The sequence below is a fragment of the Crinia signifera genome, chromosome 5 (genome assembly GCF_055691185.1).
Source record: "Crinia signifera chromosome 5, ASM5569118v1, whole genome shotgun sequence".
NCBI classification, from domain to species: Eukaryota; Metazoa; Chordata; class Amphibia; order Anura; family Myobatrachidae; genus Crinia; species Crinia signifera.
Window position 1 is genome coordinate 81,268,113 of NC_139221.1, and position 13,245 is coordinate 81,281,357.

The window sequence follows — 13,245 nt, forward strand, 5'->3', positions numbered from 1 at the left end:
TAACCCTTGCGATCCCGATCCGATCCCGATGCGCGTTCATGTATCGGAAGCCAGAAAGTCTTGGCTGCCTTGTCTATATAGTGCAGATCTGCACTATATAGTCAAGATAGGATGCAAATCGGATGTGCCTTAAGATCCTATCCACGATCCTATCTGATCAGATCGTGGATAGGATCTTAAGGCACATCTAACGTGTGTTTAGCGTTTGATACTTTACATTTCCCACTTCTACTGCCATAATGTGGAGAATTGGCCAACCTTTTCCACCTAATGTATAATCGTCTATTTAGTGCTTAACGCCATTTCATAAAAATGTATATTTCCCTTTTTTTTTTTTTTTACTTACATCCCCTTATGTGGCTGCCACCGCGGGTAGCCCTTATGGAGCTGCTGCAACGCTAAACCTCTGAAGCAGAGAAGCTGCGTCTGCTCTATGAGGAAGATCAGCCGTGTCAACTACATAAGGGGGACTCCCGGCAGTGTCTCCATCAATAGGACAGGCTTTTACCGCTTTCCTCTCTGCTCTGGCTGCTGACCCCGTCCCCCTGCATAATAATCATCTATCTGCATAATAATAATCTTACGTTAAAAACAAAAAAAACGAAACCCTCACCCCACCACCAGCTATTGTAGCCGGCAGAGGAGCCGTGCGAAGGTGTGTAAAAGCTGTGGTCAGTGGGGTCCCTGCGATGAAGTGTTTGAACTCGGCGGGGTCCCTGCAGTGCATTTGAATTAACTATCAGTGTTATCCACGCGGTAAGCTCGGCTGGGTTTAAAAAGAGTCGCTGCACGCTGATTGGCTGAATCTCAGCCAATCAGCATGCGGCTAGTGTTTTCAAACAGCCTTCCCACGTCGCCGCAACCGCCCACGGGGAGAGCGCTGATAGTTAATTCTAATGCACTGCTGGGACCCCTCTGAGTAAAAACACTTCAGCGCAGGCACCCTACTGACCACAGCTTTTACACATCAAAACACTGACATCTCTGTCAACTCTAATAGCCGGTGGGGGGCTGGGTGGGATTGTGATTTCGAACAGATTGTTATGAGTAGTATATATATATGCTACTGATAACAATCTTTTCTAAATCACAATCCCACCCGGACCCCCACCCCCACGGGGCTATTGTAGCACATCAGAAAAAAATGGCAAAATCAACCTACGCCAGCCTGTGGCAGGCGACGAGAAGCAGCGGCTTTAACGTCTGACAAGGCAATAATACATTGCCTGCGATGTTAAATCTTGTAACTTCAAGCAGGAGGACAGCACCTGAAAGTTAAGTTCAGGGCTGCCTCAGGGTGATGTTAAAATACACATTCATACATTATGGAAACAAGTAAAACTGTCCATTTAATAGCGTTAAGTGCTGCTTAAGCACTTAACGTTGCTTCGTACATCTGCCTCCATGGTGAGGACAAGACTCATGACACACAAGGACATAATGGGGCAGATGTATCAATCTCCCCTTAACGTGTGAAATCTAAAGTTTCCCACTTCTCCTGGCATAACGCTCAGGAGCAGGGACAGATTTCACCCTAATGTACTAAGCTGATGTTAGTGAGTAACGTTAATCGTTAACTCACCTCTTGTCTTTAATTGCCTTTATTTTCTTCCCAGTTTTTCGTCTTCTTTCAGCCAATCAGTGGCTGCCCGCTCCAGTTTTTTTCAGCTCCTTTGCTGGCCCCTCCCATGTCATCAGCATGCCGACAATTATCTCTCCTGTCAGCATGCTGGTGCTGCCGGCTGCCCCGCTCCAGTCCCCCCTTCCATTCTTATTATTTTTTGGTCCCTGCAGCTCCGATCATCACGATAGCCTGGTGTTTGTAACTAATCCCTTAGAGTGCACTGTAGGGACCCCGCTGTATACTGCGCTGCAGGGTCCCCAAGAGAGCGGGGACGCGGCAGGAGGGTTGTCAGATATATATTTAAAACACCGGGCGGGCATGCTGTCTCTGCTTACTAGCGGGGACGCGGCAGGAGGGTTGTCAGATATATATTTAAAACACCGGGCGGGCATGCTGTCTCTGCTTACTAGCGGAGAGCGGGGACGCGGCGGGAGACCTGTGAGGAATCATATTCAAAAGACCGGGTGGCCGATGAATGGCTGAGCTCTCAGCCAATCATCGGCCGCCCGGGCTTTTGAATATGATTCCTCACAGGTCTCCCGCCGCGTCCCCGCTCTCCGCTAGTAAGCAGAGACAGCATGCCCGCCCGGTGTTTTAAATATATATCTGACAACCCTCCTGCCGCGTCCCCGCTCTCTTGGGGACCCAGCAGCGCAGTATACAGCGGGGTCCCTACAGTGCACTCTAAGGGATTAGTTACAAACACCAGGCTATCGTGATGATATTGCGCTGCCAAAAAAATGTTAACCTGGAGCGGGGAAGCCAGCGGCGCCAGCATGCCGACAGTAGAGACAAATGTCGGCATGCTGGGATCGGAGGAGGGGGGGGGGGGGGAGATGCGCTGCCAAAAAAATGTTAACCTGGAGCGGGGAAGCCAGCGGCGCCAGCATGCCGACAGTAGAGACAAATGTCGGCATGCTGGGATCGGAGGAGGGGGGGGGGGGGGGAGATGCGCTGCCAAAAAAATGTTAACCTGGAGCGGGGAAGCCAGCGGCGCCAGCATGCTGAGTAAAAAACAAAGGGGTAGGCATGCTGGTGATATCGGAGGAGGAGGGGGGGATGCGCTGCCACCCCCCCCAAAAAAAAAAAAACAGGTATAAAAAAAAGAGGGGGAAGGGGAGCGGGGAAGCCGACGGAGCCAGCATGCTGACAGGAGAGCAAGGTGTCGGCATGCTGGCGGGATCGGAGGGGGGAGAGGAGGTGTTAAAAAAAAAAAGGACAACATCAACCTAACGCCAGCCTGGGGCTGGCGAAGAGAAGCAGCGGCTTTAACGTCTGACAAGGCAATAATACATTGCCTTAGACGTTAAAGCTTATAGCTTCAAGCCGGAGGACAGCGCCTGAACGTTAAGTTCAGGGCTGCCTCAGGGGGACGTTAAAAGTCCCATTCATACATTTAAACAAATCGTAAAAAAGTAATTTTACTAGCGTTAAGTGCTACATAAGCACTTAACGGTGGTTAGTACATCTGCCCCAATATAACTTAACTAAACTGGAATAAGTAAAGAATTGTAAATGGGATTGTATAGTACAGATCAATGATATAACTAACCTTTTCCTATATTAGAACAGCTACAGTCCGCCTGGATTCTTCCAGGTATTTGCTTGCAGCCGACACTTTTTAGAGTGTGCTGAAGAAGGCGCGTATTCGAGGGTGTCTACTATTTAATAAGTGCATAAAATATAACCCGCCCTATTTTTAAAATGTTAGCATTGTCATTGGCTGATTTTGAATCTGCTGAAGAAGGCGCGTAATCGAGGGAGTATACTATTTGACAAGCGCGTTCAAATCTAAGCTGGCCTGTTTGTGAGATGTGTGTATTATCATTGGTTTTGAAGAAAGCGAAGAAGCTTGCACCCAAAGTAGTAGCAAATATTTTATTGTGATGTCATTTTTTTTTTTTTTTTTTTTATATATTGAAGAATACTCTAGCGGTGCGGAATGTTGTATATGAAGATATTTCTTCTACTTTCACTACTGGTACATGTCATTAAGGAAACGTGTGTTTGATATGTGAATAATTGTAAATAAAGAAACAATTGCTCAAATTATATTTTCTTGCCTTTTTTTTCTTTAAGAACAAGTCCTATTTAGCGATGTATATTGATGAATATTTTATTTTTAAGGTATAGGTAATATAGTAAGAAGGAGTAATGATATTGGGTACAATTGAACTATTCTATTTGCACGGACACAACAGTGGGTAGCCTAAAGCTGGTATTGAAAAAAAGTAGCGCTCAATATGGTTATTTGGGAAATATGATCATTGCTCGCTTTAGACATCCATTACCGTTTAACATTTGTGAAAGCAAAGGATGAAGACACTCATATGTCCTTTAAACACACAAGAAATGCAACTTGCGACGTAGCTACAGCTAGTTCTACACTCTAACGTCGCACTACTTAATCTGGAGAACTGTACACTAAATTAAAGGCCGTTCTGCAAGCGCTGCTAATTCGTCTGCAGATTCTTCTAATAAAAAACACAGATGTTATCACTGAGCAAATGTTTAAGGTGCATACCATAAGGCAGGAAGCAATCCAAAACACATTGGTGTGGAGCCTAGAGGACACCCGGATTTACCCTTATCACTCCTTGTGATGTATATTTTTTTAATATATTGAACAATTTGTACGCATAGTGTATAGACTCCGGAACACAGATTCCATTCCGGGGGTGTTTGTGGGAGTGGCATGGCATGGTTTGACATAAGTCCTTTTGCAGTTTTTCTGGAATTTATTTATGTCTTTGAAACTGAGGAAAAATGAGTAATGTAACATAAACCATTTGATGCTGTTTGATTATATCGTGATTATACCTTTGAAGGGAAATGTTATAGATACCTTTGGAGGCACATAGCAATTTTACCAGAATTAAGGCCATAGTCATTGAACACTGTTTTTCTGCTATGTCTCAGGGTTAACACAAAATATATATATATAAAAAAAAATTGCTGATGCACAAATGTGATGTTATCAAGGTCAGTGCAAGTGGATAACTGTAGGATTGATACATCGTGACAATGAAAATCACGTGTCTTCTTTCTTTGAGGAATATGTAGACAAACATTTTTTAGTTAACTGCACTCATATAATGCTGTATCTGCTTTAATAAAGTAACGATCAATACCCCTACAAAACTCCTACAATACAGTTCAGGTTTGCCTGCACAAGCTACGATATCTCCACACATTTTGGGATTGTAGAATGTAGCCATCTCGGGGATTGGGAGGAAAGGCTGCCGTCTTAAACAAGGCGCCTAGCGGGCGGGGAGGTAGCGGCATCGAGGGCAGGGGGGACAGGCTGGGTAGGGAGCTTGGGGGAAAGCCTGTGTAGGAAGCCTGGCTTAGGAGGGTGGGGACTGGCAATAAGATTAAGCGTGTGCCATGGGTGAGTATGGACGCGCTGTTTTAGGGAGTGTAGCCGTCTCGGGGATTGGGAGGAAAGGCTGCCGTCTTAAACAAGGCGCCTAGCGGGCGGGGAGGTAGCGGCATCAAGGGCAGGGGGGACAGGCTGGGTAGGGAGCTTGGGGGAAAGCCTGTGTAGGAAGCCTGGCTTAGGAGGGTGGGGACTGGCAATAAGATTAAGCGTGTGCCATGGGTGAGTATGGACGCGCTGTTTTAGGGAGTGTAGCCGTCTCGGGGATTGGGAGGAAAGGCTGCCGTCTTAAACAAGGCGCCTAGCGGGCGGGGAGGTAGCGGCATCGAGGGCAGGGGGGACAGGCTGGGTAGGAAGCTTGGGAAAGCCTGTATAGTTAGCCTGGCTTAGGTGGGGACTGCGTCTCGGAGATTGACATAAAAAAAATGCGCCTATGTGAGGCGGCGCTTCTCTGGTTGGGGTAGTAGTGTTGGGGTGGGGGGGGGGGGGTAGCGGTGGCAAAGGGGCGAGGGCAGTTGTGCAGTACATCATGGGTAACATTCAAGGAGATTATGAGTCTGCTGCAGAAGGAGTTTGGAAGTACGGCAGAGAGAAGACATTGGAGCGGGCGTTCTGTATGTGCAAAAGCATGTCGGTATTTGTGGTGTCGGGATTTCAGCTGTGTCGGGATTTCGGTTGTGCAGGGCTGTGTCGGGATTTTCATGTGCCGGTCAAAAGCATGGCGGTATTTCTGGTGTCGGGATTTCGGTTGTGCAGGGCTGTGTCGGGATTTTGATGTGCCGGTCAAAAGCATGTCGGTATTTGTGGTGTCGGGATTTCAGCTGTGTCGGGATTTCGGTTGTGCAGGGCTGTGTCGGGATTTTGATGTGCCGGTCAAAAGCATGTCGGTATTTGTGGTGTCGGGATTTCAGCTGCGTCGGGATTTCGGTTGTGCAGGGCTGTGTCGGGTTTTTCATGTGCCGGTCAAAAGCATGTCGGTATTTGTGGTGTCGGGATTTCAGCTGTGTCGGGATTTCGGTTGTGCAGGGCTGTGTCGGGATTTTGATGTGCCGGTCAAAAGCATGTCGGTATTTGTGGTGTCGAGATTTTTGTGTGCCGGTCAAATGTATGTCGGTATTTGTGTTGTCGGTATTTGAATAGTGTCGGTATTATATTATTGTCTGTTTTTTATGCATTAGGGATTTTATGTTTCTGTATTTGAACAGTGTCGGTATTCTGAATTTTTCGGAATTTAATGTTGAGGTATAATGAATATGTCTGAACTATGGATTTCGGCGTTGTGGTGTCGGGATTTTGTACATAGGTATTACAAACGTCGGCAAAGTAACTGCATCCCTGGAGATTAAATACATTTAACATCTAATAGAAATAAATACAATGCTACACCCATTGTGTATAGCATGTAGCCTAATACAAGCCGGAGTTATTTGGAAGCAGCTGCTGTCACTGGGAACATGATACAAGTTATTCAGGTTTTAATCAAAACAAGTGAAGTCAGAGCTGTAGTTTTTAATCCAGCCCTCCAGAATGACAAGGAAACATGGGCTTAAACGCATAGAAACGTACATAGAAATGGTTATAAACAATGCTGTGATCTCGTATTGGCAGCCTTTGTGAAATTGTTTGAGCTTGGAATCTATAAAATGCATCAAGCCTCCTTTAACCCCTCGTATGTTTAGTCAGTTATGTGCTTCTAATCCATTTGCTTAGCGATGTTTATTATTTGAACTTCATGTGTGAACTAAATATTGCTCGATGCAATGCTATGTTCTTGTTATCTGTCGTTCACAGATTTGTGAGTTCTACACAGTACAACTAGATATTTGATTCCAGTGTTTCTAGTGTGTATGAGTTTGCTCTGTGAAAAGATAAAGGGGTCTATTTATCAAAGCTTGAGGATGCTTTTTCACAATTAAATGTATCAGCTAATCAGCTTCTTCCTAACATTTTACAGACTTTGAAAATGAAAGGAGCTGATTTGTACTGTATCTCACAATTGTATCTTTATCCAAGCTTTGGTATATACCTCCTTAATAACTGGTTTAAAATGGGAATTTAACTTTTTATTTTTTGCTATTTTTAAAAATAACCTTTTGCTCTGAAAGCCATTCATAGTTGATCATTGGATTAATATCTGAGAAATCTATTTTCTGTAGTTTAACTGACATTTAAACTATCCAGGCAGCATATTATGGGTTTGGGCCTCAGGTGTGATTTGGTTTTGTTAAATCATGCATAATCAGTCTTACGTTATCAAACACACTGATAACATTAAGTTTTTCGGTACTCTTTACTTAGAACGGCGCCCACGATTTTGATCGTGGGCATCGTTAGTAAAAAATCTCGGGCATTGAATGCACTAAAAAATCGGGTGCGATGCGACCGACGAGATGCCCGCGATTTCCCATAGGGAACAATGTTAAATGTCTCAATTGACCCAATTTTCCTGTTCAATGCCTCAATTGACCCGATTTTTCCATAGGAAACAATGTTAAATGGGCCACAGAGGCCAAATAGGCACCCTGAAGTGTATAATGGCCACCCGAATTGTTAACGCCACCCCACGATCAACGTCAACCCGAAGCGTGGCGAGCGGCGGCGGTACGCGTCCTACGACCTTTTCATACCCCCACTATCCACGTCGGCGTGGAGTTGAGAATAGAAAGTGTGGCGAGCGCAGCGGATACCTGTGAAGGTATCCGCGTCCCCTCGCGGGGCTCGCTGCGCTCGCCACGCTTCGGGCTCGGTGGCTCGCTGCGCTCGCCACACTTTCTATTCTCAACTCCACGCCGACGTGGATGGTGGGGGTATGAAAAGGTCGTAGGACGCGTACCGCTGCGCTCGCCACGCTTCGGGTTGACGTTGATCGTGGGGTGGCGTTAACAATTCCGGTGCCCATTATACACTTCAGGGTGCCTATTTGGCCTCTGTGGCCCATTTAACATTGTTTCCTATGGAAAAATTGGGTCAATTGAGGCATTGAACAGGAAAATCGGGTCAATTGAGACATTTAACATTGTTCCCTATGGGAAATCTCGGTCATCTCGTCGGTCGCATCGCACCCGATTTTTTTTAGTGCATTCAATGCCCGAGATGGCCATGATGGGCGCCCTTCTAAGTAAAGAGTACCAGTTTTTCTAAAAGCACTAGAATGCCCTTGCATCGCTATGTGTGTAGGCCCCATTAAGTTGAGCTGGAAGTATTATTCCTATTATGCAGATCATTATTCATTTTTTATTTTTTAATGCCATGATTGATACGGATGACGTGACAATCTCCTGTGTAACCCTGTAGCACTATAGTATAATAAAGATGGGACTATTTGAATATGTAGTAACTGAAGAATTGTAAAAGTCTGTACATTCAATTAAGGGTCTATGTTAGAAGAATATTTGTTTCAGTGTTTGATCATTGTATGTGTCTTTTATTTACAGGACGGTTTGGACGCTATGGTGTATGATTTAGACTTTCCGGCTATGAGAAAAAACAAGAACATTGACAACTTCTTAAATCGATGTAAGCATTTTTATCTTTTAGTATTGCAAGGATCTAAGTTGGAAAATGGGAGTGCTCATAACATTTTTACAATTATATATATAAGGATTGTAATGGGACTTCGATGTAGCAATCATTACTGCTGGGTTTAGTCAGTGTAATTATGTGTGTATAAATCTTTGAGAGGTGAATGTGCAATTACTCTTGGCATATAATGTTTCAGATAAAGCTTGCATACAAATGTTGCCTAAGGTGTGGTAATTCCTGCACAGTAACTAGGTAAATACAGGAAAGATAAACGGATACATCTATGAAACACTATCATACAGTATGTTAACTCTTGGCTGCCTTAAATCTTCATACTTAATAACTGGCTTGTTAGTGCACTTATGGAGTAACTGGCTTGTTAGTGCACTTACAGAGTAACTGGCTTGTTAGTGCACTTACGGAGTAACTGGCTTGTTAGTGCACTTATGGAGTAACTGGCTTGTTAGTGCACTTATGGAGTAACTGGCTTGTTAGGGCACGTATGGAGTAACTGGCTTGTTAGGGCACGTATGGAGTAACTGGCTTGTTAGTGCACGTATGGAGTAACTGGCTTGTTAGTGCACTTATGGAGTAACTGGCTTGACTGGCTTGTTAGTGCACTTATGGAGTAACTGGCTTGTTAGTGCACAGATGTTTAGCTTGTGTTTAGCTCTACAATTGCAGTCTGGTTTTAGGGTTTATGCAAGCAAAACATTCTAGCATAGCGCTACTATTTCCCAGGGTGATGATAAAACCAGTGTTTGTGGTCTCGGGTATAGTCCGTAATAGAATGGCCTCGACAAATGAAAGACAAAATCTCTACCAAGGCCATCTTAACAGCATTGTAGGCCCTGTGCAAAGCAATGCACTGGGGCCCCTAACCTCCCATACACGGGAATAAAAATTGTAAAAATAAAAAGCTTAGGAGGGTATTCAATGTCGGGGCAAGACTGTCGGGCTGGCACATCAGCCGTGACCCTGTCCCGTTCTCGGTCTGCTCTACCGAGATTTTGAAGGCGGGATTCAATGTCCCACCTGCCTCGGGTCGAGAAGCGGCCAGAAATCGGCGAGCTGTGGCCGGGAGCTCGTCAATTCCTGCCTGTTCTCTGCAGAAGGAGCCCAACTGCTTGTGAAGTCGGGCTCGTTCTGCCGAGATCCCCTGTTCAATGCTGTCGATTAAGACAGCATTGAATAGGGCCCCACAGCCATACCCCCTGTCGGGAATGGCTGCGGGAGATTGAATACCTCCCCTTAATGTAGAATAAGGTACCTTTTTATGAGTGCACCAAGTCAGTCATAGCAGCCAAAGATCTGTTTGCATGTCTTCAGAGCGAGGTGGGTGCATAACCATACTTTCGAGTTAGCGATCAAAAATTGAATCCCTGGTCCCAATACACCCCTAGCTTGCAGTGTCACCCACACTGCTGGACTCCACTTTCCAGCCTGTGCTGCCATTTGCCCTACTAGCGCCGTTCACATTGTTGATATTACTACAATGTCAGCTGCCTGTGGCTTGCTAAAGCAGCCCTTGAGCAGCTGCCCATTGAGCCCATACGAAAAGACCGCTCCGCACTCAAATGCGAAATATCATTGGCCTACTTACAAAAGCATCTCTTTCCTAATCAGAGATGTTTAGGGGTCTTCAATCCCCATTCAGTTATGTCTCCAAAGCAGAAAGTGTTCTTCACAGAGCAGTAAAATAAATTTATTGAAAAGTTTACATGGTTAAGACTTTCCACCATGGGCTAGTAGTACCTGCCAGATTAATGATGACACATGGAGCCTGAATCTCAGATGGTATAATATTGTACACCAGTCCCGAGTGTATGTAAATAAGGCCCACAAATGGAGTTGTCTGGTTCTGGTTAATCTATTACTGGATGCACTCTATAGCCCTCTCCACCAGTGCCTTTCAATGGGTTAACAGTCTTTTAGCATGGTGGTTGTTCCCCTTATGGGAATTGAGAGAGGGCCTTCACTGCCTGTTGTATAAGTGATACATTTTTAAGTTCCAAACCTATACAATATTCAGCTCAACGCAAGTCAGAGATGTCTGTGCTCACCTGATGCAGGTGAGAGAAGCCTGAAATCAGTTGTGATCAACTACAAATAATGATTTATATCTCCTTTCATATAAACATGATGTAAGCGGTGTTGTAAATATTTTGAAGTGGTATCTGCGAAGGCGGCCATTATAGCTCCAGGGTTTGTTTGTTTTTCTGCTTTTTGTCTTGGATCTGAGGACACATTTCATAATGCATTGTTCATGGACCTGAAAGTCATGTATCCACTTACACCAGGCGGCCCATAAACCCTGGCGTCTTTTAATGTAAAATTAGTAGACAGGGTGGTAGCAGCAGCAATGTAGATATCGCTGTATTGCCAAATGATGTTTCCTCATCTATCCTGCCTGTAAATCATGAAAGACAACTTTTTGTCCATGCTGGGAAGATATAGATATATAGTATTCCTTCTAGCACACACTATCTTTGAAAACCCCTGCAGTTCCTGTTCCCTGCCTGGGGTGTCACTGTCTGCTGTGGTGTTTCTAGCACAGGTCTGGTTTGCATATCAGTGCTGATATACAGACCACACTGTGCTAGAAGGACTACAGCAGACGACACCCCAGGCAGGGAAGAGGAACTACAGTGGTTTTCAAAGTTAGCAGGTGCTAGAACACTAGATATACATACACCCACCCACCCTTTTAGTGTTATCTTCTACATAAAATAGACCCTTAATAAGGGAATCATGAATTTAATATCCCACTTTACGTCCTTGTAATCTTCTGCAAGTCCTTCTAAAGGAATGATGGAACCTTTAGTTATTGTGAGCTTCTGTGTCCATATGTGTCATGCAGGGTAGTAGGAAGTGTCATTCCTGCTTACAGATAGAATAGACTTGTAACCATTCATGGTTATTTAAGAAAGGATATTTAACCCCCCTTCCCCCAACTAATTTGATATGTTTTCAGCATTGTTCATCTGAACTTTTTAATACCTTTTAAACCTTATAGAAATTCGAATGATTTCAATTGTTATTTTCACTGATGAAAAGGGTGTCTTGTTGCCAAGCTGAGACAGTCCAGCAAGACTGATTACAAATCAGATAAGTAGCATGTTTTTGATAGGGAAAAAAATGCAATCTGAATTGTGATGATCATATTTTATTAAGAACTAGCATTTCATTTTAATAGCTGTGTTTTTAGAACTCTAGCAGTTTGAACTTTTTCCATACAATCTCATGCCAATGTTGACCCTAGTGGATTAAAATAGCCTTTTTCATCCATGACCAAATTTGGAGCTGAAATATCTGCCCACTGGGAATTTGTAAATGTATTCAAGTTTATAGAATGACAGGTTTATATGAATAATTAGTTATTCCCGCTACATGTTTTACATTACAGTTTAGTTTTCGAATCTGAAAAAGGAGTGTATTGCCAGTTTGGATTTTTTTCCCCAATGTATTTCTTTCTGGTAATGTAAAATAATTGGAGTGAGTGACCTTTTTTTTTTTTTCCTTTTTGAATCTAGATAAAGACACGATAAGTAAAATTCGTGATTTGCGTATGAAAGCAGAAGATTATGAAGTGGTTAAGGTCATCGGTAGAGGAGCTTTTGGTGAAGTTCAGTTGGTAGGTTATGCATGACTCCTGTGGACAACTATGTTGCACCTGTAAATTCAGTGACTGAAACTGCCTATTACGCAGAGGATTTGAAAGTGCTGCTTAAGGTGCATACACGTTGGGGGCTTTTGTCCAGCGTGCATGCACAGCGATGATGGGGGAAATCGCTCAGTGCATACACACAGAGATTTTCACCTGTCTGAGCGATTTTCCTGGGGGTGGATGGCTTTCCATAAGAGGACGCTTTGGAAAGTTGTCCACCCTGTCACTCATTTGCTGGTAATACCGGCAGATGAATGGCGGCCGGCAATATTGCTGATGTTCACATAACCGCTCATCGCTTGGCCGTATACACTGGACAGCTTTTGAGCTGAAAGCAGCTCTAACGACAAAACTGAGCTGCTCTGGCAGCCTGCAACGGGCAGAAAGGTTTAGTCATGCTCACATATGAATCAGTCTATTTTCACAATTTTATTTGTGCTAGATTTCTTTTTTTTTGCATATTGACTTAAGGTAGCTTAGCTCATTTAAAGAGCGTTTCATTAAAACTATTAATTGATTCACTGTACTTAACCTCATTTCATTCATGTTGTTTTCATTTGAAAGGTAAGGCACAAATCTACAAGAAAAGTTTATGCAATGAAGCTTTTGAGCAAGTTGGAGATGATAAAGCGATCAGACTCGGCCTTCTTCTGGGAAGAACGAGATATTATGGCATTTGCCAATAGTCCCTGGGTTGTGCAGGTATCTTTTTAAATGTTGTTTCTGATTATAGTACTGTAAAAGATTTCTTCCTTTTCCATAGCTATATAAGTAACGTTTTAATAGTGGTATGCATCACTTGGTGTCACTGGTATAGAGAGCCTCTCGCGTTTTGTTAAATATAGGAAGAAACTGGTACAGGTAAGATTTACTTCCTCTGCCCAAAATGATTGTGTAGAGCTTATTTACGTTTGAAATTTTGCTATGCCTGCGGATTATGCAGTTCCCGGCCTTTTCATGTTTTTTAATTGGTTTTAATAAGAGATATAATTAGAGTTTAAATGTTAGGAAATTGTTTATGAAAGTATTTGATCTGTGCTGTATGTGTAAAGT

The 13,245-nt window shown here is 43.8% G+C and overlaps 1 protein-coding gene across 2 annotated transcripts in view; it reads left to right on the top strand.

Moving 5' to 3' along the window:
- Positions 1-13,245, top strand: part of ROCK1 (Rho associated coiled-coil containing protein kinase 1) — a 120,523-nt gene that overhangs the window by 53,575 nt on the left and 53,703 nt on the right. For both annotated transcript variants that reach the window (XR_014474860.1, XM_083187542.1), the window contains exons 2-4: positions 8,438-8,519; positions 12,059-12,159; positions 12,757-12,894. Coding sequence is in view for 1 of the 2 variants with exons in the window: in XM_083187542.1 (XP_083043668.1) it covers positions 8,438-8,519; positions 12,059-12,159; positions 12,757-12,894 (321 nt within the window). In the remaining variant the exon portion in view is untranslated. The remainder of the gene's footprint in view (positions 1-8,437; positions 8,520-12,058; positions 12,160-12,756; positions 12,895-13,245) is intronic.